Raw genomic sequence first — 27,939 nt, 5'->3', positions numbered from 1 at the left:
AAAACATGCTGCAGCCTCCTCCTCTTCCAAACCCTTAGAATGACAGAAAAGAAATCCATAATTATGCTGGAAAACAAGAAAGGGTGCTTTCAATAGACTAGAAACTTGAGGAAGATAGAAGACTAGAAACCAAACTGCCCAGAGGCTGAATGCTAGAAAAGATGGGAATGGTTCCAAGGGCACTACATGTTCTGAGGTAAGGGATACAAAGAGCAGAAGACGATAAAGATAAATTAGCTGGGGTTTTTGCATTAGAAGCAGCAATGCAGGTGATCCTTACATGCTGCCTTTCTTGGAAAAGGTAAATAAAAAGATTCATTTCTGCCCTTAATTGAGAATAGTGAACATGGGAGCTTGAGTTAGCCTGGTGAAATTTTTATAATACCAAGGATAAAGAGAAAAATCCTAACACCTAAGAAGGAAGCTGGGAGTGAAAATTACTTACAAAGAATCAGATTGATATCAGATGCCTCCATTTGGAAATAGTGGATATAAAAGGAAAACAAAGTGTTATTTTAAAGTTCTGAAGGAAAGTAATTTTGAACTTGGAATTCTGTATGTAGCCAAACTATCTTTCAAGAGTGAAGGCAAAATAAAGACATCTGGAGATCTGCAAGGATTCAAAGATTATCACCCACAGATACTCTCTAAAAGAATTACTTGAGAAAATACTAATGGAAGTACAAAGAAGCAGGAAGCAGAAATCAACAATGCATGTACTGTTAAAAAAAAATACATGCAACTAAAATCTCAAATGTAATCAGCATAAGGTAACAGAGAAAGAGGAAAAAAGAGAAAAATGGAAGAAAGTAAAAAATTGCTGGGCTTCCCTGGTGGCACAGTGGTTAAGAATCTGTCTGCCAATGCAGGGGACACAGGTTCAAGCCCTGGTCTGGGAAGATCCCACATGCTGCGGACCAACTAAGCCCGTGCACCACAACTACTGAGCCTGTGCTCTAGAGCCTGCGTGCCACAACTACGGAGCCCGCATGCCACAACTACTGAAGCCTGCGTGCCTAGAGCCCATGCTCCACAACAAGAGAAGCCACCGCAATGAAAAGCCAGTGCACCACAACGAAGAGTAGCCCCCGCCTGGTCTTCCCCGGTGGCACAGTGGTTAAGAATCCGCCTGCCAATGCAGGGGACATGGATTCGATCCCTGTTCTGAGAGGATCCCACATGCCGTGGAGCACTAAGCCCATAGGCCACAACTACTGAGCGTGAGCTCTAGAGCCCAAGAGCCACAACTACTGAGCCCATGTGCCACAACTACTGAAGCCCATGTGCCTAGAGCCCATGTTCCCCAACAAGAGAAGCCATCGCAAGGAGGAGCCCGCGTACTGCAATGAAGAGTAGCCCCTGCTTGCCACAACTAGAGAAAGCCTGTGCACAGCAACGAAGACCCAATGCAGCCAAAAATAAAATAAATTAAAAACAAATTGCTAAGGTTCTTGACTTGTCCAAGAGAGGATGTGAATATTCTATTCTAAACACCATTAGAATAATTTAATTATTGTGTTGAAATTTTAAGGGTAAACATTAAAATAACAGAATGTAAAGCTCCCAAAGAGAAGGGTAAAATGGAACCACCACCATTGCCACATCAACAAAAACTTAATCCAACAAACAGAAGAAAAAACAAGAAATATATGATTAATAAGCATGGTAAACAAGAGATATAAAATGGCAGGAATAAGTACAAACATCATAATCACCTATTTAAAAGACAAGAACAAAACACAGCTATATCCAAGAGATACAAAAAAAGGTAACGAACGAATGGATGAATTCAATAAAGCTGAAAATAAAGAGATGAAGAGAGACACAGCACGAACACGCTAAAAAAAACCCAGCAAAATTAATTTAAAGAAATCTTAAGTCAAGGCAAAAACGGAACAACCCATGGAGATATTAATGAATCTTTACATAATTAACATAGTTCCAAACATATAAAAATAAAATTTATTTAAAAAGAGAAAGCAACAAACTGTAACCATAGTGGAAAACTACCATACCATACTCAAGAGAAAAATCAAATAGATATCAAGTGAGAAAGGGTATAGACTTGAACAATGCGGTTAAGTTTGGACAGAGAATATAAACTCATTGCCGGGCCAGGGAGATGCAGCCTATAGTAATCAACAGGGACTGGTAGAAACTATAGCTAACCAAAGAGTACAAGCCCCACCTAAAGGTAGTCACATTCAAAAAATTTTAAAGACTGTCATGACAGACAGTCAACTTGCTTGTGTCTATTAAATAAATGAATGCACAAATATACATACAAACATGAATATATATTCATATATATGTACATGAATGTTTGTTATAGTACAAGTATGTGTAGTACTTTAAAGAAAACAGAAGAAATTTTCATTTCAAATATACATGGATCAGTCACAAAATCTGCATTGAGCCATTAAGAAAATGTCAAGAAATTACAAAAAGCAGAAGTCACATGGACCATGTTCACAGGCAAAATGCACTAGGATTAATAATAGCAAGTGGGAAGGAAAAGACCAGATACCTGGAAATTAAAAACACAATTCTAAATGATTCCTTCATTAAAAAAAGAGAATCAAAACAAAAATTATGAACTATTTTTTAAAAAATATACAATGAGGTAGGCAAATAACAAAGCCTATGACATGCAAAGCAGGACTATGGAAAAATTTACAGCCATTAATAAATTTCTTAGGAAACAAAAAAGATGTTCAATTGAAGAATGTAAAAGAGAACAGACTAAGAACAAAGAAAGATTACATGGAAATAACAGAGAACAAAGTAATAAAATAGAAAACTAAAAGATAGCTGGATGACCAATAAAAAAAAGGTAATGCTTTGAAAAGGTAATATAATAGGTAAACTTTTGCCAGGTATGATCAAGAAAAAAGGAAAGAAATTGCAAATAAACAACATCAGGGAAAAAAAAGAGACATAATTACAAATGCAGAAGAGATTTTCTGAAAGCATTTTAACTATTATTTAAAATGCTCTACAAATATAATTTGAATCCCTAGAAAAATGAATGACTACTTAGGAAAATACAAAAAAACAAAATTAGCTGAAAATGTAGAAACTGGAACAGATTTAAAAAAGGAAGAAATTGAAATAGTCAAGGACCAAATGCAAAATATCACTGTGCATTTTAAAATATTTTAAAGGAACATATTTCCTCTATTAAATGTTCTAAAGCAGAGGCTCTAAGATGTTTTGGCCTCAGGAAACTTTTACACTCAAAATTATTTAGGACCCAAAGAGCTTTCGTTTATATGAGTTATACCTATCAATATTTATCACATTAGAAAGTAAAACAGAAAATTTTAAATACTTATTAATTCATTGAAAAACAGCAATAAACTCATTTCATACTAACCACAGTCTTATGAAAAAAACTGTACTTTAGCAAAAAAATTTACTAAGAAGAGTGGCGGTGTTTTATATTTTTGCAAGTCTATTTAGCAGAAGATTTTTGGGTTTTCTCATATTGCTCTGTGTTCAATTTGTTGCAATTCACATGTACTGCAGTATCTAGGAAACTCCACTGTACATTTGTGAGAAAATGAGAGTAAAAAAGGCAAACAACGTCTTAGTATTATGATGAAAATAGTTTTGACTTTGCAGACCTCATGAAAGGATCTTGAGGACATCTAGGGGCCTCCAAATTACAACTGGAGAGCCACTGCTCTAGAAAAGAAAAAAAAGATGGAAAGCTACACCAATACCAGGTAAAAACAGAACAAGAAAACTAGGTCAGTGTGACTTAAGAGCAAATACTTACCTTATAACATACACAAAAATTAACTAAAAATGTATCAAAGACCTGTACCTAAGAGTTGAGACTCTTGGAAGAAAACAGGGGAAAAGCTTCATGACACTGGATTTGGCAGTGATTTACTGGATATGACACCAAAAGCACAGACAACAAAAGAAAATGTGATAAACTGGGCTTCAACAAAATTTAAAATTTTTGTGTATCAAAGGACACTATCAACAGTGAGAAAGCAACCCATGGAATAGAAGAAAATATTCACAAGTCATATATCTGATAAGGGATTGATAACCAGAATAAACTCCTACAACTTAACAACAAAAAAAACCCTCAACTACCCAATTTAATAATGGGCAAAGGACTTGAACAGACATTTCTCTAAAATAGACCTACAAATGACCGATAAGCATATGAAAAGATGCTCAACAACATCCATTATCAGGGAAATGCAATCAAAATCACAATGAGATATTACTTCACTACCATGAGAATAGCTATTATTAAAAAAATAGTCAATAACTACTGAAAGGATTGGAAAGGATATGGAGAAACTGGAACCACTGTTCATTGCTGGCAGAAATGTAAAATGGTACAGCCACTGTGGAAAACAATATGGTGGTTCCTCAAAAACACAGAACTACCGTATGATCCAACAGTCCTACTTGGGTATATACTCAAAAGAAGTGAAAGCAGGGACTCAAAACATACTTGTACACAAATGTCATAGTGGCATTACTCACAATAGTCAAAAGCTGGAAAAAACCCAAGTGTCCATGACAGATGAATGGATAAGGAAAATGTGTTATATACATACAATGGAATGTTATGCAGCCTTAAAAAGGAAGGAAATTCTGACGTGCTACAGCATGGATGAACCTTGAGGACATTACGCTAAGTGAAATAAGCTGGTCACAAAAATACAAATACTGTATGATTCCACTTATATGTGGTAAGAAGAGTAGTCAAATTCACAAAAGTGGAATGGTGGTTTCCAGGAGCTAGGGGGAGGAGGAAATGCCTAATAAAAATTTCTGGCAATCCAGAGTTACTGACCAACTTTCACTAATTTATCCTGCATTAAGAAACACGAAAATCTCATGGCTTACGACACAAGGTTTATTTCTTGCTCATACTACCTATCTGCAACATGCTGTTCATATGGCAAAGGGAAAAAAAAGCAATGGCTAAATCAGGATATAGCTTATCACTTCCATTCACATTCCACACTTGCCAAAACAAGTCTCATGAATAAGCCTAGTATCAAGGGGCAGGAAGTATACTCTCTCAAAGGGAGAGGCATCTGATGGGAGGACTCCATAGAGATGGACCCAGTAGAGAGGGTTGCCCAATAAGACTTGGGGTGATAAATCTACAACAAAGGGGAACTCCCTTCATTTGAAAAAAGGTATTTACCATGAACCCAGAGCAAAAATAACTATTGTTATATATCAGCAATAAACACTTAGAAAATAGAATAAATGTAACAATAAATTTAAAAGATCCCAACCAAGCATATGAGCTATGAAGCCAATTAACTACGTCATCTTAGGCAAACTCTGCTTGTTTCTTCAACTGTGAAATGAAGATGACAACCTATTTCACTGATTCTAAAACAAATTTTTCACTTTAACCTCTCAGAAACTGATGACTTCTTGAAAGAACAGCTGTCACCCAGAAAGCAATAATAATCCATCAATAGTATATGAACACTTTCCAGTGTCACTTTCTGGTAACATCAAGAAAGCATCAATATCAAAGTATCTTACATTTGATAAAATACAGTAATATTTAATATTATTGTGATGATTACATGGGCTAATTCATATGAAACACTTAGAGCAGTACTTAACATATAGCAAGTTCTCAATAAATATTAGTTTTTTTATTCTTTGTCCCACTATATTTATCAAAACAGATTATGATGCTAGAGTAATTGAAATAAAATGGCACTGGAGCAGGATTAGAGAAAGAAATCAATGGAACAGAATAAACAGTCCAGAGAAAGAGACCTGCATATTTATGGGAATTTAATACATAATAAATGAATCATTTTATATCAGTGGGGAAGGTACATAATGGTAGTTCTCATCCTATCATACTCAATACCCCTCTTTTATGGGAAGACTTTGTAAATACTCCTTATCCATACTGAAAGAAAATGAAAAGATAATATAAACATCTACACACAATTCTTAAAAGTTATACATACACACACCCATTTCTTCTTTCTAACCCAGTTTTGGATACACACATACATCCTTACAGAACTAAAAAAATAAAGGGAAATTAATTTATAGGAGAATTATACTATATTTCAATATATAAATGCATAACCACATTAGAAGACAGTAAGTTGTCAAATGCTTCTAACAGGCAGAATCACTGTAATCACCATTAATGCTACAGATACAAACGCTGACTGTAGAACTGGTGACTCAAATACCACAAGTGACACTGGGGACGGTGACCTGGTTTTCTTAAATTGGTGAACTCTTGGTAAAGTTAAGAACAGAATAAGATACAATCTTCACTTAATCTATAAGACAGTCAAAAATAGGGGAAAATTTAGCCACATAAAAATAATACTTTTGCCACATAAAAATAATACTTTTGCCACATAAAAATAATACTTTTTAAAAGTATTTAAAGTTTTATTTTATTTTGGGGAATTTCCTGGCGGTCCAGTGGTTAGGACTCCGTGCTTCCACTGCAGGGAGCCCAGGTTCAATCCCTGATCAGGGAATTAGGATCCCAGAAGCCGTGTGGTGCAGCCAAAACAAAAAACAAAACAAAACTTTTATTTAATAAAAATAGAATGTGCAGGGACTTCCCTGGTGGTCCAGTGGCTAAGACTCTGTGCTTCCAATGCAGGGGGTGCAAGTTCAATCCCTGATTAGGGTACTATGATCCCACATACTGCGCAGTGAGGGCCAACCCCCACCCCCCAACCAAGAAAAAAAAAAGAATGTGCAAAACATATGTTGTGTTTACGTGTAAAAAGAACAGGTCCAAGGCTCATAAAATTATAGCTTTTCATCTCTACACATGTTCAGAGGGATTTCACCTATATGAATGGGGGTAAATGAGAGGAAGAATATTTACAATTCCTGGCCCACATCAAACTGTTGTCAATAAGTAAAAGCCACTCCATAAGTTTCTTAATGCCTCTCTTGAAGCGTCGAAAACCCCTGGAATAAGACTGTTCAAAAAAAAAACTGAACAACTAGCTATCCATTTTGTTGAAAATTAATAGACCCATCTCCTCAAAATATTCCTAAATCACTGGAAGGCAGAGTTGTGTAATTTCACATGATAAAAACTACATCTCAACATAAGCTTGTGTTCCTTTTCCAACTAGTAAACAAGTTGACTCTGAAGTCTCTAGCTCTGCCAATTCCTCAACTAACCCTTTTTCCATTGCTCTCTCAAACTTTAAAAACTCTATTACAAACAAACTGCCTCTCAGAGGCAATATATTATCATGTTTAAAAGCATGGACTTTGGTAACAGGCAGATCTTCTGGGATCAAAAACTAGCTCTATTACCTAAGTACTCTGTGTGTGATACAGGTTAATCAACTTCTTGACACCTCAGATTCCTTAGCATAAAAATCTCCCCTTTTCCTTCAGCTTCTTCCATTTTAAACATGTACAAAACACCTTCATCCTAAGAAAACAAAAACAAAAAGGAAATTTCCACCAACTCTACCATTATTCCTTCTATCAACTCCGTCTCCTCTCTTCCTGGTCAAACTCTTTCAAAATAAGACCATGAATTAAATCAAAGAAGTTAATGATCACATAACAGAACAATAAAAGGGATGGAAAGGGAGACTGAAGAACTGAGAAAATACACCAAGGACTAAAACAACACCACTAGAACCAACAAATAAATTAGAAACAGCAAAAAAACAGAAAAGATCTAACTGAAATATTAACAAAGGTTTAAGATGATATCTTTGATGCAGAGAAAAAGACAAAGATTGAGTAATTCCTCCAAATATCTGTTTAACTCTCTCATCTTACCCAACTCTACTTTTTCTTCGTCCTTGTCATCTTCTAAACTAACATGTAATTTACTAATCTGTTAGGTTAACTATTTAACACCTCTCCTCCTCCCACCAGAATGTAAGCTCCAGAAAGGCAGTGGCTTTGTTTTGTTTCACTGGCACAGAGGAGGGAATCACTAAATAGCTGAATGAACTAATGAATGCATGACGATATGGAAGACAAAGATGATCCTCCAAAAAGATAAAAGATAAAAAGCAAATGGATCAGAAAAAGTATTGACATGATGACGATAAATTTCTATGAAATGAAGGAATAGTTAAATATTTAGGTAAAAAACAACAATGTATTCCAGAAAAAGTAATTCAAAATGATTTGCACCAAAACACACTGAACTTAAAGGATATAAAGAAAATACTCACCAGCTGTCCAAGCCAATAAAAAAGTAAGTCATTGAAAGTGGGATAAAATAATGACAGTATTTTACTTCCTCATAAAAATACTCAGCGCCAGGGAAAATAACTACAGTCTACAAAGTTTTGAAATAAATTGTTATTCTAGAAATTCTACAACCATTCAGATAGATTATTTAGGTGACAAAAGCAACAGGAAATCAATCACTCCTTAACAATTAAGAATTTAGGGGGGCTTCCCTGGTGGTGCAGTGGTTGAGAGTCCAACTGCTAATGCAGGGGACACGGGTTCGTGCCCCAGTCCAGGAAGATCCCACATGCCGCGGAGAGGCTGGGCCCGTGAGCCATGGCCACTGAGCCTGCACGTTCGGAGCCTGTGCTCCGTGACGGGAGAGGCCACAACAGTGTGAGGCCCACGAACTGCAAAAAAAAAAAAAAAAGAATTTCGGAAATAATGCCCCTATAAGCACATGTCGAAAAACTATGGGACAATGAAATTAAGCTGAAGACCTCAGAAATGGAAAACACTAGTAAAAGGACTAGTAGAGTGCACTGAATTGAATTAAATAAAAAAACAAGGAATACAAAAATACAGGAATACAAAAATGATTTAACTTCAAAAAATTAATGTAGATGGGGACGCAGTCTGAGGAGCAGGGGCGGGAGTTTCGAGACTAGGGCAGCGCCAAAGGCCACAGACACCCCAAAACACACCACCAGACATGGACCTGCCCACCAGAAAGACAAGATCCAGCCTCATCCACCAGAACACAGGCACTAGTCCCCTCCACCAGGAAGCCTACACAACCCATGGAACCAACTTTATCCACTGGGGACAGACAACAAAAACAATGGGAACTACGAATCTGCAGCCTGCAAAAAGGAGACCCCAAACACAATAAGATAAGCAAAATGAGAAGACAGAAAAACACACAGCAGATGAAGGAGCAAGATAAAAACCCAAGAGACCTAACAAATGAAGAGGAAATAGGCAGTCTACCTGAAAAAGAATTCAGAATAATGATAGTAAAGATGATCCAAAATCTTGGAAATAGAATAAATGCAAGAAACATTTAACTAGGACCTAGAAGAACTAAAGAGGAAACAAGCAACGACGAGCAACACAATAAATGAAATTAAAAATTCTCTAGAAGGGATCAATAGCAGAATAACTGAGGCAGAAGAACGGATAAGTGACCTGGAAGATAAAATAGTGGAAATAACTACTGCAGAGAAGAATAAAGAAAAAAGAATGAAAAGAACTGAGGACAGTCTCAGAGACCTCTGGGACAACATTTAACGCACCAACATTCGAATTATAGGGGTTCCAGAAGAAGAAGAGAAAAAGAAAGGGACTGAGAAAATATTTGAAGAGATTATAGTTGAAAACTTCCCTAATATGGGAAAGGAAATAGTTAATCAAGTCCAGGAAGCACAGAGAGTCCCATACAGGATAAATCCAAGGAGAAACACGCTAAGACACATATTAATCAAACTGTCAAAATTAAATACAAAGAAAACATATTAAAAGCAGCTAGGGAAAAAAAAAACACACAAGGGAATCCCCATAAGGTTAACAGCTGATCTTTCAGCAGAAACTCTGCAAGCCAGGAGGCAGTGGCAGGACATATTTAAAGTGTTTTAATTTCTCCATCAAATCTCATTCAGATTTGATGGAGAAATTAAAAGCTTTACAGACGAGCAAAAGCTGAGGAGTTCAGCACCACCAAACCAGCTTTACAACAAATGCTAAAGGAACTTCTCTAGGCAAGAAACACAAGAGAAGGAAAAGACCTACAATAACAAACCCAAAGCAATTAAGAAAATGGTAACAGGCACATACATATCAATAATTACCTTAAATGTAAATGGATTAAATGCTCCCACCAAAAGACACAGACTGGCTGAATGGATACAAAAACAAGACCCATACATATGCTGTCTACAAGAGACCCACTTCAGACCTAGGGACACATACAGACTGAAAGTGAGGGGATGGAAAAAGATATTCCATGCAAATGGATATCAAAAGAAACCTGGAGTAGCAATTCTCGTATCAGACAAAATAGACTTTAAAATAAAGACTATTACAAGAGACAAAGAAGGACACTACATCATGATCAAGGGATCAATCCAAGAAGAAGATATAACAATTGTAAATATTTATGCACCCAACATAGGAGCACCTCAATACATAAGGCAAATACTAACAGCCATAAAAGGGGAAATCGACAGTAACACATTCATAGTAGGGGACTTTAACACCCCACTTTCACCAATGGACAGATCATCCAAAATGAAAATAAATAAGGAAACACAAGCTTTAAATGGTACATTAAACAAGATGGACTTAATTGATATTTATAGACTATTCCATCCAAAAACAACAGAATACACATTTTTCTCAAGTGCTCATGGAACATTCTCCAGGATAGATCATATCTTGGGTCACAAATCAAGCGTTGGTAAATTTAAGAAAATTGAAATCGTATCAAGTATCTTTTCCAACCACAACGCTATGAGACTAGATATCAATTACAGGAAAAAATCTGTAAAAAGTACAAACACATGGAGGCTAAACAATACACTACTTAATAACGAAGTGATCACTGGAGAAATCAAAGAGGAAATCAAAAAATACCTAGAAACAAATGACAATGAGACATGATGACCCAAAAGCTATGGGATGCAGCAAAAGCAGTTCTAAGAGGGAAGTTTATAGCAATACAATCCTACCTTAAGAAACAGGAAACATCTCAAATAAACAACCTAACCTTGCACCTAAAGCAATCAGAGAAAGAACAAAAAAACCCAAGTTAGCAGAAGGAAAGAAATCATAAAGATCAGATCAGAAATAAATGAAAAAGAAATGAAGGAAACGATAGCAAAGATCAATAAAACTAAAAGCTGGTTCTTTGAGAAGATAAACAAAATTGATAAACCATTAGCCAGACTCATCAAGAAAAACAGGGAGAAGACTCAAATCAATAGAATTAGAAATGAAAAAGGAGAAGTAACAACTGACACTGCAAAAATACAAAGGATCATGAGACATTACTACAAGCAACTCTATGCCAATAAAATGGACAAACTGGAAGAAATGGACAAATTCTTAGAAATGCACAACCTGTCAAGACTGAACCAGGAAGAAATAGAAAATATGAACAGACCAATCACAAGCACTGAAATTGAAACTGTGATTAAAAATCTTCCAACAAACAAAAGCCCAGGACCAGATGGCTTCACAGGCAAATTCTATCAAACATTTAGAGAAGAGCTAACACCTATCCGTCTCAAACTCTTCCAAAATATAGCAGAGGGAGGAACACTCCCAAACTCATTCTACAAGGCCACCATCACCCTGATACCAAAACCAGACAAAGATGTCACAAAGAAAGAAAACTGCAGGCCAGTAACACTGATGAACATAGATGCAAAAATCCTCAACAAAATACTACCAAACAGAATCCAACAGCACATTAAAAGGATCATACACCATGATCTAGTGGGGTTTATCCCAGGAATGCAAGGATTCTTCAATATATGCAAATCAATCAACATGAGACACCATATTAACAAATTGAAGGAGAAAAACAATATGATCATCTCAATAGATGCAGAGAAAGCTTTTGACAAAATTCAACACCCATTTATGATAAAAACCCTCCAGAAAGTAGGCAGAGAGGGAACTTTCCTCAACATAATAAAGGCCATATATGACAAACCCACAACCAACATCGTCCTCAATGGTGAAAAACTGAAAACATTTCCACTAAGATCAGGAACAAGACAAGGTTGCCCACTCTCACCACCCTTATTCAACATAGTTTTGGAAGTTATAGCCACAGCAATCAGAGAAGAAAAAGAAATAAAAGGAATCCAAATCGGAAAAGAAGAAGTAAAGCTGTCACTGTTTGCAGATGACATGATACTATACATAGAGAATCCCAAAGATGGTACCAGGAAACTACTAGAGCTAATCAATGAATTTGGTAAAGTAGCAGGATACAAAATTAATGCACAGAAATCTCTGGCATTCCTATACACTAATGATGAAAAATCTGAAAATGAAATTAAGAAAACACTCCCATTTACCATTGCAACAAAAAGAATAAAATAACTAGGAATAAACCTACCTAAGGAGACAAAAGACCTGTATGCAGAAAATTATAAGACACTGATGAAATAAATTAAAGATGATACAAATAGATGGAGAGATATACCATGTTCTTGGATTGGAAGAATCAACATTGTGAAAATGACTCTACTACCCAAAGCAGTCTACAGATTCAATGCAATCCCTATCAAACTACATTTTTCACAGAACTAGAACAAAAACTTTCACAGTTGGTATGCAAACACAAAAGACCCCAAAAAGCAAAAGCAATCTTGAGAACAAAATATGGAGCTGGAGGAATCAGGCTCCCAGACTTCAGACTATACTACAAGGCTACAGTAATCAAGACAGTATGGTACTGGCACAAAAACAGACATACAGATCAATGGAACAGGATAGAAAGCCCAGAGATAAACCCACGCACATATGGTCACCTTATCTTTGATAAAGGAGGCAAGAATATACAGTGGAGAAAAGACAGCCTCTTCAATAAGTGGTGCTGGGAAAACTGGACAGCTACATGTAAAAGTATGAGATTAGAACACTCCCTAACACGATACACAAAAATAAGCTCAAAATGGATTAAAGATCTAAATGTAAGGCCAGACACTATCAAACTCTTTGAGGAAAACATAGGCAGAACACTCTATGACATAAATCACAGCAAGATCCTTTTTGACCCACCTCCTAGAGAAATGGAAATAAAAACAAATGGGACCTAATGAAAGGTAAAAGCTTTTGCACAGCAAAGGAAACCATAAACAAGATGAAAAGACAACCCTCAGAATGGGAGAAAATATTTGCAAATGAAGCAACTAACAAAGGATTAATCTCCAAAATTTACAAGCTGTTCATGCAGCTCAGTAACAAAAAAACAAACAACCCAATCCAAAAATGGGCAGAAGACCTAAATAGACATTTCTCCAAAGAAGATATACAGATTGCCAACAAACACATGAAAGAATGCTCAACGTCATTAACCACTAGAGAAATGCAAATCAAAACTACAATGAGATATCATCTCACACCAGTCAGAATGGCCATCATCAAAAAACCTACAAACAATGAATGCTGGAGAGGGTGTGGAGAAAAGGGAACAGTCTTGCAAGAGAATTTCTCTGACTTCAAGTACTTCTAGTTGGAGACATCAGGATTAACCAGGATTATTAACCTCATGAAATACAATTCAAGCGACTGTACAAATATTGACTCTCCACTATGGAGAACAGTATGGAGGTTCCTTAAAAAACTACAAATAGGGGCTTCCCTGGTGGCGCAGTGGTTGAGAGTCCGCCTGCCGATGCAGGGGACAAGGGTTCGTGCCCCAGTTCGGGAAGATCCCACATGCCGCGGAGTGGCTGGGCCTGTGAGCCATGGCCGGAGCCTGTGCTCCGCAACAGGAGAGGCCGCAACACTGAGAGGCCCGCGTACCGCCAAAAAAAAAAAAAACAAAAACTAAAAATAGAACTACCATACAACCCAGCAATCCCACTACTGGGCATATACCCTGAGAAAACCATAATTCAAAAAGAGTCATGTACCAAAATGTTCATTGCAGCTCTATTTACAATAGCCAGGAGATGGAAGCAACCTAAGTGTCCATCAACAGATGAATGGATAAAGAAGATGTGGCAAATATATACAATGGAATATTACTCAACCATAAAAAGGAATGAAACTGAGTTATTTGTAGTGAGGTGGATGGACCTATGGACTGTCATACAGAGTGAAGTAAGTCAGAAAGAGAAAAACAAATACCGTATGCTAACACATATATATGGAATCTTAGGAAAAAAAAAAAAAGGTCATGAAGAACCTAGGGGTAAGACAGGAATAAAGACACAGACCTACTAGAGAATGGACTTGAGGATATGGGGAGGGGGAAGGATAAGCTGTGACAAAGTGAGAGAGTGGCATGGACATATATACACTACCAAACGTCAAATAGATAGCTAGTGGGAAGCAGCCGCCTAGCACAGGGAGATCAGCTAGGTGCTTTGTGACCACCTAGAGGGATAGAATAGGGAGGGTGGAAAGGAGCGAGACGCAAGAGATATGGGAACATGTGTGTATGTATAACTGATTCACTTTGTTATAAAGCAGAAACTAACACACCATTGTAAAGCAATTATACTCCAATAAAGATGTTAAAAAATTAATGTAAACTCACATTGATGCTAAAAAAATTAAAATTTAAAATCATTTATGATAAAAATTCGTAGTAAACTAGAACTAGTAGCTAAAATGTAAAGCGAACATCACATTTGAGAAATTTTATAAGCAATTTCCATTAGTCAGCAATGTAACAAAGTTTCTATCATTGCCTCTCTCTATATGTTGTAGTTTTCAGACAACGTAATAAGACACACTCATAATCACAACAAAAGATAAGAAATATGAGGTAAAAGAATTGAAAAGAGACAAAATTATCCTTATTTATAGACACTATGTCTACAAAGGAAATCCAAAAGAATCATTAGGTAAACTATTAGAACTATATAGGTACTAGAATTAAATCAACAATAACAAAAAAATCAGAAGCTTTTACACATACTAGTAATAATAAATTAGAAAAAATCCCCTTATACGATAACAAGGGCTACAAGGTACCTAGAAATAAATCCAACAAAAGGTGGGTGTGACCTTCATGGAAGAAACAATAAAACTGTACTAAAGGACATATAAAACACCTGAACAAATAAAAAAATATGCTATCTTTATATATGAAAAGAGTAAAATATTAAAATATCAATTCTCTTCTAATCTATAAATTCAATGCAATTCCAATCAAAATCCCTAGTTTTATTATGAAACTGAAGGTGACACTAAAATATTTAAATGACGTAAGGCAATTTTAAAGAATAAGATAAAGCACTACAGTAGAGAACAGGCTGAACAGAATAGCAAGACAATGAATGACTTTGCAGATCAAAAATGAAGATTTCGGTCTTTAAGAGCAATGGGAAGTCAACAGTGATTTTAAAACAAGTAAGACGACTTTGTCAAAAGTGTGCAAAAATGTACTGGAGAGGCTCAAAAGACAACCTGGGATGTCACTGAAAATGGTGGTATGGACCTAACAGAAATTCTCTTCTCCAAAACAGCAAGAAAATACTGGCAAAAAAGGTCAGAATCAGCTTTTTTAGAACTCTGGAAATTAACCAAAGGCTTACAGTAGTCCAGGGAGCATTTATTCAAGAACTGAATATTGGTAAGAACTCTGTGGTGTTTTAACTTGCCCTATTTCCATCATCCCCTCCCTAGTGCCATGGTAGCCTAAAAACAAGAGACCACAATCATAGTACAGTAGAAAAATCAGCAGTCTGGCAGCCACTGCAAAGGGCAGATGAAGTTCCTTGAAAACCTCATCCCAGAGAATTATTGGACCTGTCTGGTGGTTCCCTGGAAGACACCACTCACAAGGCTGTCTTTATCTGACTTTACAGAGTTGCTGATGTAAAACAGCCTTCTCCTTGGGAGTATCTGTCGAAAAACGATCAAAGACAACTGTTGAACCTCAGGGTGGCCTGAGGCAGTGGGTAACAGTTTTAACAGTTGGGGAAAACAACCGGTTAACCAAAAAGCTTAAAAGGAAGAAAAGCAGAGGAACAGAATGTCCATATGGGCTTGAAATCCCCCAAATATTCCTAGGGATCATGAAGATCACATGCATACACAGACCTTTGAGCATGATCAGGAAAGACTTAAGAAGGTCCTAAACTCTCAAGACAGATCTTGAGGACTGACATCAGGCTCTGCACAAGCAAGAACTGAAGGATAAGGCAAAGTTGTAAAATGCCTGGCTATGTGTTGAAGGCATACCCCAAGATGCACACAGAGTCTCTTGGCAGATTTGTGACTTATTAGCTACAGGTGTTTAAGAAAGTCTCTGTCAGCTCACTAGCTGACCACCAAGCTAACCAAGTGGACTTCAGTGGCCACACACAACTATGAATACAGACTTTAAGAATTAGTTCAGGGAATTCCCTGGCAGTCCAGTGGTTGAGCCTCGGCACTTGCACTGCCGTGGGCCCAGATTCAATTCCCAGTCCAGGAACTAAGATCCCACAAGCCACGTGGTGTGTCCAAAAAAACCAAAACACAAACAATTAGCTCAGAAAAGTCACTAAGCAAAAAACAACAGCCAATAAAACCCAGCAAAAACAACCAACCTTGGGAAGAGGGGAAGATCTGATTTCCACAGTTGCCATTTCTATTATTTTAAATGTTCAGTTTTCAACCCCAATTTATGAGACATACAAAGAAACAAGAAAGTACAGTCCACACACAGAATAAACACATTCAATGAACTGAAGGAAACTGTCTAAAAAACTAAAGAAAACTATGAGAATATCTCACCAAATTGAGAATACCAATAAAAAGAATTTACAAAAAAAAAACAAACCTCAGGAGTTGAAAATACAACAATGCATTATATCTCAGACAAAGGAGATGTAAAAAACATAATCCATCCGTGTGTCAACATAAGTAAATCTGGCTAAAGAGATTTAACCAGAGATTCACAAAGCAACTTTACGTTTATGAGGGCACATGATTAATACCACCATTTCTTTCCTAGAAAAGAACAAAAATTCCTACTTCATCTCATCTTCATAATCTGGATGATCTCAGCCACTTCGGTAATGCTCTTATCCTACTGGCATAAGAAGAACAGAATCCTCTTGCTGTCGCTCCCACTCCTCACAAAATTCTATCATTTAATGTTGTCCTTTGCTCTCTTCTTGCATTTTCTTACATATCCATTTCACTCATGGATAGCAGGTTAAGGGATGAATTTTTTTTTTTTTTTTTGCGGTACACGGGCCTCTCACTGCTGTGGTCTCTCCCATAGCGGAGCACAGGTTCTGGACGCGCAGGCTCAGCGGCCATGGCTCACGGGCCTAGCTGCTCCGCGGCATGTGGGATCTTCCTGGACCAGGGCACGAACCTGTGTCCCCTACATCGGCAGGCAGACTCTCAACCACTGCGCCACCAGGGAAGCCCAAGGGATGAATTTTTAGCAAAGCTACACAATTACTTAAAATCTCTCACTGCTTATACTGCTATTAGATATATTCAGTATCATGAATCTCTAGGAATTCAGTTTACTAGCATATGAGAAAAACGTAAAAAATTCTTAGCCATCATTAAAATAACCCAAATTTCCTGCCATTTTCACAAATAATATGCTTTGTCATGTCCATATAAAACTGTCATTTTATTCAAACTATACAAGACTATCTCCAGAGAAATAGGAAATTATGAGACTGATAACTGATGAAAAACTGAAACTGAAACACTTCCTTGATTCAGATGTACTATAATGTTCAGAGAGATTAAAATTTTAACTTTTTCTTACCATTAGCCAGCCAAACAGGCTTCCAACGAAAAAAAGATTCATTTTAGGAAAAACAGACTTATGAAGACTACTTTAGTTATTCAAGAAAGTGTTTTTATTTTTTTTTATCTGGGGGAACTATTTATTTATTTATTGGCCACGCAGCTTGTGGGATCTTAGTTCCCCGACCAGGGATCGAACGCGCACCCCTTGCATTGGGAGCACGGAGTCTTAACCACTGGACTACCAGGGAAGTCCCAAGAAAGTGTTTTTAAAAGACTGGAGTTGGGACTTCCCTGGTGGTGCAGTCATTAAGAATCCACCTGCCAATGCAGGGGACACAGGTTTGAGCCCTGGTCCAGAATATCCCACATGCTGAGGAGCAACTAAGCCCATAAGCCCATGAACCACAACTACTGAGTCTGCACTCTAGAGCCCGCGAGCCACAACTACTGAGCCCACACACCACAACTACTGAGCCCACGTGCCACAACTACTGAAGCCCATGCCTAGAGCCCATGCTCTGCCACAAGAGAAGCCACCACAATGAGAAGCCCACGCACCGCAATGAAGAGCAGCCCCTGCTTGCCGAAACTAGAGAAAGCCCACATGCAGCAACGAACACCCAACTCAGCCAAAAAATTAAAAAAAATTAAAGACCTAACTGCTTCTATAAAAAAAAAAAAAATAAAAGATAAAAGACTGGAGTTAAAGTGGTGAGAGATTAAGAAATAGGAATAACCTTCCCAGACTGCAAACAATACTACAAAGCTACAGTGATCAAAACAGTGTGTTATTGGCACAAACACAGACATATGGATCAACGGGACAGAATAGAGAGCTCAGAAATAAACCCACACACCTACAGTCAATTAATCTTCAACAAAGGAGGCAAGAATATAAAATGGGAAAAAGACAGTCTCTTCAGTAAACGGTGCTGGGAAAGTCGGACAGTGGCATGTAAATCAATAAAGTTAGAACACACCCTCACATCATGCACAAAAACAAACTCGAAATGGCTTAAAGACTTAAACACAAGATATGACACCATAAAGCTCCTAGAAGAAATCATAAGCAAAACATTCTCTGACATAAATCATACCAACGTTTTCTTAGGTCAGTGTCCCAAGGCAATAGAAATAAAAACAAAAATAAACAAATGGGACCTAATCAAATTTGCAAGCTTTTGCACAGCAAAGGAAACCATAAGCAAAACGAAAAGACAACCTACAGAATGGGAGAAAACATCTGCAAATGATGCAACCGACAAGGGCTTAATCTCCAAAATATATAAACAGCTCATACAACTCAACAACAACAGAACAACCCACCCAACTGAAAAATCAGCAGAAGACCTAAATAGACATTTCTCCAAAGAAGACTTACAGATGGCCCTAGGCACATGAAAAGGTGCTCAACATCACTAATTATTAGAGAAATTCAAATCAAAACTACAATGAGGTACCACTTCATATCAGTCAGAATGGCCATCATTAAAAAATCTACAAATAACAAGTGCTGGAGAGGCTATGGAGAAAAGGGGACCCTCCTACTCCGTTGGTGGGAATGTAAGTTGGTACAGCCACTATGGAAAACAGTATGGAAGTTCCTCAGAAAACTAAAAATAGAACTACCATATGATCCAGCAATCCCACTCCTGGGCATATATATCTGGACAAAACTATAATTAGAAAAGATACATGTACCCCTATGTTCATAGCAGCACTATTCACAAACAGCCAAATGTCCATCAACAGGTGAATGGATAAAGAAGATGTGGTACATATATAAAATGGAATATTACTCAGCCATAAAAAAGAATGGAATAGGGCTTCCCTGGTGGCGCAGTGGTTGGGAGTCCGCCTGCCGATGCAGGGGACGCGGGTTCGTGCCCCGGTCCGGGAGGATCCCACATGCCGCGGAGCGGCTGGGCTCGTGAGCCATGGCCGCTGAGCCTGCGCGTCCGGAGCCTCTGCTCCGCAACGGGAGAGGCCACAGCAGTGAGAGGCCCACGTACCACCAAAAAAAAAAAAAAAAAAAAAAAAAAAAGAATGGAATAATGCCATTTGCAGCAACACATATAGACCTAGAGATTATCATACTAAGCAAAGTAAGTCAGAAAGAGAAAGACAAATACCATATGATATCACTTATATGTGGAATCTAAAATACGATACAGATCAATGTATCTACAAAACAAAAACAGGGACTTCCCTGGTGGTCCACTGGTTAAGACTCCGCACTCCCAATGCAGGGGGCCCGGGTTCAATCCCTGGTCAGGGAACTAGATCTCTCATGCCGCAACTAAACATCCCGTATGCAGCAACGAAGATCCCACTTGCTGCAACTAAGACCTGGTGCAGCCAAATAATTAAATAAATAATAAATATTTTTAAAAAACCCAAAACATGGGCTTCCCTGATGGTGCAGTGGTTAAGAGTCTGCCTGCCGATGCAGGGGATACGGGTTCGTGCCCCGGTCCAGAAACATCCCACATGCCGAGGAGCGGCTGGGCCCGTGAGCCATGGCTGCTGAGCCTGCGTGTCCGGAGCCTGTGCTCAGCAATGGGAGAGGCCACAACAGTGAGAGGCCCGCGTACCGCAAAACAAAAACAGACTCACAGATATAGAGAACAGACTTGTGGTTGCTGCGGGGTGGGGGAGGCGGGAGGGAAGGAATGGGAGTTTGGGATAGCAGAGGAAAACTATTATATATAGGATGGATAAACAACAAGGTCCTTCTGTAGGGCACAGGAAACTATATTCAATCCTGTGACAAACCAATGGAAAAGAATATGAAAAAGAATATATATATGTGTGTAACTGAGTCACTTTGCTGTACAGAAGAAATTAACACAACACTGTAAATCAACTATACTTCAATAAAATTAAAAAAAAAGAAATAGTAAAAGCAATGAAAATATACCATGTAATCCGGTAATTTGCAAATGTTTCTAATTTGGGGGATATACAAATACAGTCATGTATTTTTTAAAGCACTGATTTCCTTCTGTTCTTCAAAAATTATAACAATGAAATGAATACAATTTTGAAAAAAAAGAAAAAAGCTCATACTGTCACCAAAAAAACCCAAACCAATTCTCTTTTATTTTCCACTTACATATCCATATAGTTCTGTACAACCATATATACATATTCAATTTTGTATTCTGCTTATTTCATCTTCTTTCATGCTTTTAAATGGTTCCAGTACTCTCTCTCATTATGACTTCTATCAGATTAAATGTGTTATTTCCTGTTATATTTTAATATGATTTGGAAGCTAAGTATCTTACAGGAAATTCTTAAAATTCACCATAAATTTTTCTTAAAAATTATTTTTCAATTATAAAAACTATTGTGGAAAATTTAGAAAATACAGAAAAGCATAAAAAACAAAATAACCACTCATAAGTCCACCAACGACAACTACCATTAATATTCTGAAATGCTCTCTTTACTCTTTTTTCCTTTCATTTTATTCCTAACAATTCTGTAATATACACTGCACCTCACTTTACTTAGCCATGCTTTCACTGTTGAAAGTTGGACTGGTTCTAAGATTTTACTATCATAAACAACCGTGAAATAGACTTCTGAATACCTATAAATCTTTAATGCAAACTTCTGGCAACTTCCTTAGGAGAGAATTTTAGAAGGGAAAATTCTGGCACAGCCTCTGTCTTCTGATTGATACAGTGGGTTAAATATACTTGATTCTTAAAGGATTGATACAAATTGCAAAACTGCCTTCCAAAAAGGGGCAATGATTTACAAGAACAAAATTTTGAATTTCAGAATTTCCCATTTCACCAAAACCTTGCCATTATCATTTTTTAAAGTATTTTCTAACATAGTAAAAAAAAAAAAAAGGCAGCTTACTGTTGCCCTAATTTACATTTCTTAGATATACTAAGATTAAATATTTTTAATGTTTATTAGATATTTCCATTTCTTCTACATTTCTCTATGTATTTTCCTTAGTTTTCTGCTGGAGTTTTAATGCTTTCCTTATAGTTTTTGTAACTGTTCTATAGTTTATGAAACTGAAAGCTTAACCTATAAAAGGACTATACCATGGCTTCTGAGTACTCAAAGTGCAATTATTATCATCTACCATTTATCTAACATATTTGATATATACACAAAAACTAAATTAATGAACTTAAGCTATCTATTTTAACTTAATATTCTCTTTTAAAGAGATCAATAAGTTTTGCATCTTTATCCAACAGCGACTATTCTCAGCTTGTATGGATCATACCTCTTCATGGCATATGAATTATATTACAAAACTGGATCTCACAAGGTTATTATTATCTAGAAATGAGCATTTCAATTGCCAAGACTAAAAGAAAAATTCATTATGTTCTGCAAAATGAGCAAGCATTTATCACGGAGAAATATCTAAAAGGAAGTTCCATGTTTGTCATGCAACATCTATTTTAGTCACTAGCCACTTCATAACACTTGTGAAATACTGGTTGTCACACATACTTTGGATAATTGTATACATCATGGGTCAGCAAGTTACAGCCAAATCTCAGCCATCCCCACTTTTGTAAATAAAGTTTTATTAGAACACATTTATTAGTCATGCTCATTCATTTACATATTATCTAATGGCTGCTTTCACACTAGGAGATCAAAGTTGACTACTTAGCTTGCAAAGCCTAAAACATCTACTCTCTGGCTCTTTACAATACAGACAGCTAAAACATCTGAGTAAATGATTTTACTCATTCTTAGAAGCCAGCACAAACATTCGGATCCTAACTCATGGAGCTCACACTCTAGTACAGTGAAAGACTTGTATGCAACTAACTTATAATACAAGATATAAAAAGCTAAGTGCTCTAAGAAAGGTAAAGAGTGTCAGAAAAAGAAAGAGTCTTTCTAGTGGGGAAAATCTTGAAGGAAGCAACTTTTGCACTGGGTTTTAAAGGATGGCTATAATTTGGACATACAGGATGGAGAGACTTCCAGTGTGAAGAAAAGTAGAGTTGTGAAAGAATACAAACATAACAGTGTACTTTGCATGGAGAAGCACAGTTAGGAGAAAATGCTAATAAGTCCTTTGAAGCCAAAGCATAGGGAAGGCTTTCAATGTCAGGATGAGCAGTTTAGATTTTAAATACAATTAGGTTCAAGAGTAAGGAAGTTAACAGTGATTAGAACTGTGCTTTCGGAAGATCAATCTATCAACAGTATTTGAAATGAATTTGAGGAGAGAGAGGTGATAAGGAAATTGTTACAAAGCTATAATAATCCATGACAGAAGTAATGAAGGTGGTGGCAATGGGACTGGAAAGAGAGGAGAGACTGGGAAAAAATGAAACAAACACACTATCTTAGCAAAACCACTCAAACACTTATTATCAGACAGCAGCATTTGGATATAATATAAACCTTACTCATATGGGGTAAAAACTCTTCATCTCCTCTACCTTTGAACAAAATGATAATTGTTTCTATTTAGTTCTGATAATTTCAAAAAGAGGGACTATTTAAATAATAATTTAAAGTGCTGGACTACCACTTTCTCCCATTTTTAAACTAACTCTGGATACAAACACACACTGAAACAGAATTCGCTTGCTAGGGCTCCCTCTGCTTGACCACTGGAATAAAAGTCTGATCTTAAATTTGGGCTCTTAGTTGCTTCTGCTGAATTCCTGAAAATAAGAATAGTTGGATTTGCTTCAGAAGCTCCTCGCCAGGTTTATCAAATGCCCTCCTCAGGAGGGGAAACATAAAATATCTTTCTCTGTATTTTCCAAAACACCAATAATTTTATTATTTCTTAACTGATTAATTTTTAAAGAAGAGAGTTTTAGATTCACTGACATAGAGAAGAGACTTGTGGTTATCAAGGGGGAGGTGGGTGGGAGAGGAATTGATTGGGAGTTTGGGATTAGCAGATGCAAACTATTATATATAGAATGGATAAACAACAAGGTCCTACTGTATAGCACAGGAAACTATATTCAATATCCTGTGATAAACCATAATGGAAAAGAATATGAAAAAGAATGTGTGTGTGTATGTGTATGTATGTGTGTGTGTGTGTGTGTGTGTATAAACTGAGTCACTTTGCTGTACAGCAGAAATTAACATAACATTGTAAATTAACTATATTTCAATAAAATAAATTTTTTAAAAAGAAGAGTTTTATATTCAAAGCTCACAAACATTTAAATAATATACAAATAATATAAGCTGGAATTCACCAGACTGATGTTTTATAGGTAAGGAAATTATTCTAAAGACCGGTTTTATATTCTCTGCTCATTAAGAACTAAACTGCATCTCCCTGTCAGTTGGCTTCTGGCTGGGTTCTACCAACAGAATACAAAAATTGGAGGGTAGGAGAAAGGGAGAAGACGAGGTATTTCTCCCTGCCTCTCTCTCTACCTAAGACTGAATCTCCCCGTGGCTTCAACTCCTTTTGGAAAAGTCCAGTTCCCGCCAAGTAACCCTAGCCTCTGGCCTCCAGGTCCAACTCCTACCTGTATCCCTCCATTTATCACTTCTTGCCTTTTACTACTGCTAATCTCTGGGTTGCTTCACCATCTCTTGTAGCTTCTCAAGTCTTCCATCACCCATGTAACCAATATCTGCATTAAAGTCTCTCTATGTAAAAGGAAGGAGGGTGGGAGGAAGGGAGGGAAGAGCAAAATGGCCCTAGGCCTTTCTTTTCTGACTCTAGTGTACCCACCGTCCAGCTTCCACTAGCCTCATTTCACAATGGAAAAGAAACAGCAATCACATCAGTAAACTTTCTAGAACACTTGTATAAACCCATCCTTCTCAAACTGGAGTATATGTTGCTTTGCATTACGTGGGTATGCCAGGATGATTTATGTGAAACTACAAGATAACCATGACGTATTTTTCTGTTGTGTCTACAGTGATTTTAAAAAATTATTTGTATATTAAAACAAACCACAAGGGTAGTGTCAATTCAATGGGGAAGAGCCTTCAACAAATGGTGTTGGGACAACTGGATATCCATCCACATGCAAAGAGTGAAACTGAACCCCCATCTCATAACCGTATAAAAATTAACTCAAAATGGATCATAGATGTAATTTTAGAACTAAAACTACAAAATTCTTAGAAGAAAGCATATGCGTAAATCTTTGTGACCCTGGATTAAGCAATGGTTTCTTAGGTATGACACCAAAGCAGTAGCAACCTAAGAAAAAAAATATATTGGACTTTCTCAAAATTGAACTTTTGTACTTCAAAGGACGTTATCAAGAAAGTGAAAAGACAATTCACAGAATGGGAAAAAATATTTACAAATTACATCTAATAAGAGACTTGTATCTAGAATGTATAAAGGAATCTTACAACTCATAACAAAATGACAACCCAATTAAAAACTAGGCAAATGATATGAACAGACATTTCTCTAAAGATGATACATAAATGGCCAATATCCTTGGTCGTAAGTAAAATGCAAATCAAAACCACAATGAGATAGTTGTCTGGGGCATAATGTGGGGAAGCAAACTAACTGCAAAGGGGCGTTAAAGAACTTTCAGGGAAGAGAGAAATATTCTACAATACATCTTGACTGGGGTGTATATATTTGTCAAAAGTCACCAACCTGTACACTTAAAATCCATAAGTTTATATGCAAATTATATGTAAATTATCAACTTTAAAAAATGTAAGCCATCTAGAGTCTATTTCTTCAACAGAAGAAAAGAAGCAAAGGATCAAATATGTTCAATTACCTAACTATGCTATTATATAATTAGTAAAAACAGAAAGAGAAGTGATTTTTTTCTGCCAGAGCAAAGGAAGTATGAAATTGATACAAAGTCTTTTAGAAATACAGAAAATAACTGAAGTATTAAATAAGCACACATTTGGGGGTTTTATAAACTGCTGTAAACTGGGGCTTCATAGGAAAACACTGTTTTGGCTGCTAAAACATAAAATGTTCATATTAGATGTCATTATCATCAATGCTAACTTTATACACTACCATATTACAACTGAATAACTACACTTAGCAGACACTGAGTAACCACAAAAGTAGTCTCATAAGAAACTACTTTGCTAATAAAAATTTCTAGGAAACTGGCAACATCTTAATAGCTTATTTCCAGGGATCTTTACAGCAACAATTTTGTTATATATCAGTATTATTGTCTGAAATTACTCTGTATAACTGCTTAAAAATAACTGAAGTTCATAGCCTTGGGGAAAAAAAAATCTCTTAGATTATCTGTGTATCACCTACAAAAAAAAAAAAGCAGACCTGTCTTCTTTATTCTTTTTGATAATTCTGTAAATTCTAATGCTACAGATATGCTGTATTAACAAATATCTAAAGCAAGCAAAGACATTAAATTCACAAGTTCAATTTAAAAAAAAAATTTCCAACAATGCAGTAGAAAAACAGTTTCCCTTACCTCATCATCATCATCAGAATCATTCCCAAACACTGAAGGTTTTTGCAAAACAGGGTGCAACTGCTGTGCTTTCTTTGGCAAAGTAAGCCCATACCTGCATTTTTTTTTTTGAAATAGAAATTACACCATTATATTTAAATGTTAAACAATAATACAGCCACTACCTTTTCCAGACGAAGCTACCAAGTCAAAACATGTCACATAACCTATGAACATATAACACTGGTTCTGATTTTCAACTATCTAAAAGTTCTAATATGCACTAAGATTTTATAATTATTATTTTAAGTGATTATTTGTGGGCCAAAATCAAAATACCATTTTAATCAAAGAAGGGAAGTGAATGAAGAGTTCAGAAATGTTTTAGATGGTGAAATGATAGCAAGGTTTTAAAAAGAACATGTTAGTGGAAAGCTCAGTTGATGTCCACTAAAAATAAAAATGCTCTAAATTATCCTTGTGATCTAACAAGAGTCAAGAAAATAGTTGTTTTTTTTTCCTATTGGGTACACAATTTTAAAGAAGTTATTGGATAAAGGTTAATGTCACCCACGAAAATTTTTTAAAAGATTACATTAACTGAGAAACCCAAGTAGCCACGGGGCAAATTGCCATTACACTTTATTAAGCACACTTGCTTTGTCTTGGAGCACCTGAAAGAACCATCCCATCAGATCCAACTCATTTAGTTTCTCACGTTTTGGCCTTTAAGACGCAGAAATCACAGAAGGCCGCATCACAAGCGAGGATTATACATCAAAGATAAAACTTCCAAGAACATATAACATTTGTCTCTTTTGTGGCAACGTATACCCCAATTCCCTATATGCCTACCCTTTTCTGTGGCTTCTCAGCACAACAGTCCTAAACCGAGAAGGGAGGGCGGTAATCAGAACTTGACCTGCCAAGTAGAACAAGGCCCTCTAAGAAAGCCAGGAATTGTCTCTCTTCTCATTGCCCCTGAAAGCATCCAACCGGGGAGAAACTCAAGCGCGGGGTAGGAAGCAAGACTGAGGGGCCTCAGACCGAGCTTTTGGAAAATAGAAAAGTCTCGCTCTCTGCCCCTCAGCCTAACTTCCTTTATTTCCTCACAAGTTTCTCCCTCAAACTTCGGGCTTCCATCCTGGAAAATGTGGGGGGGAGATGGGAATATATGTTCCTCAGGATTTCTCGCTTTCCCCCATCTCTATCCCTGACGACACAGCCCCTTCACTTCCAGCGCACTTCTACTGCTCGGCCAAAGACACAGTCGCCGTGGTGTCTCACTCCCCAGCCTAACCCTAACTCCCAGGTCACTCACTGCCTGCCCGGAATCGCCATCTTGCTCCCGTCTCCGCTGAACGTGGCCGACGCCGACGTGACGCTGACGCAGACGCCGACGTCGAACGTGAGCTCTCGCGCGGGTTTGGGCGGCCTAGAGCCCGCCTACCGGCTGGGTTCGCGTTTTGTGTTGCTTCCGCACTGCTGGGAATCTGATGCTTGGCTTTGGGCGTTGTTTTGAAAACCGACAGACTGCCTCGAAATCAGTGTGAAGAAAGGAATGGCAAAATTTTAGGCCAGAGGTTCGCAGAGAGTGGTCCTGGGACCAGCAGAATCGGCATCACCCGGGACTTTGTTAGAAATGCAAAATTTCCGGCTCTGTTCCACATCTACGGAATCAGAAACTCTGGGACGGGGCCCAGAAATCTGAATTTTAACAAGCCCTCCAGGTAATTCTGATACTCAAGTTTGAAAACCACTGCCCTAGGCTATCGATTTCCCCCCGCCCCCCGCCCCCGAGGTACTCAGCGTGAGTATACCTGGCTCAGGGTAATTTGGCAGAAGATGAAAATCTGTACGCTAAGTATCTCATTATAGGACAGAA

At 37.2% G+C, this 27,939-nt stretch overlaps 1 protein-coding gene across 1 annotated transcript in view; it reads right to left on the bottom strand.

Annotated features, from left to right (window-relative positions):
- Window positions 1-27,418, bottom strand: part of NSRP1 (nuclear speckle splicing regulatory protein 1) — a 67,044-nt gene extending 39,626 nt beyond the window's left edge. The window contains exons 1-2 of the mRNA XM_082861213.1: window positions 27,376-27,418; window positions 26,076-26,169 (exon numbers count right to left, since the gene is read on the bottom strand). Coding sequence (XP_082717339.1) covers window positions 26,076-26,169; window positions 27,376-27,395 — 114 coding nt within the window. The 5' untranslated portion in view covers window positions 27,396-27,418. The remainder of the gene's footprint in view (window positions 1-26,075; window positions 26,170-27,375) is intronic.
- Window positions 27,419-27,939: the final 521 nt, after the last annotated feature.

Source organism: Leucopleurus acutus, assembly GCF_964270905.1.
Source record: "Leucopleurus acutus genome assembly, chromosome: 19".
NCBI classification, from domain to species: domain Eukaryota; kingdom Metazoa; phylum Chordata; class Mammalia; order Artiodactyla; family Delphinidae; genus Leucopleurus; species Leucopleurus acutus.
Note: the sequence above shows the minus strand (reverse complement) of the source record. Positions and strands in the feature narration are given on the sequence as shown.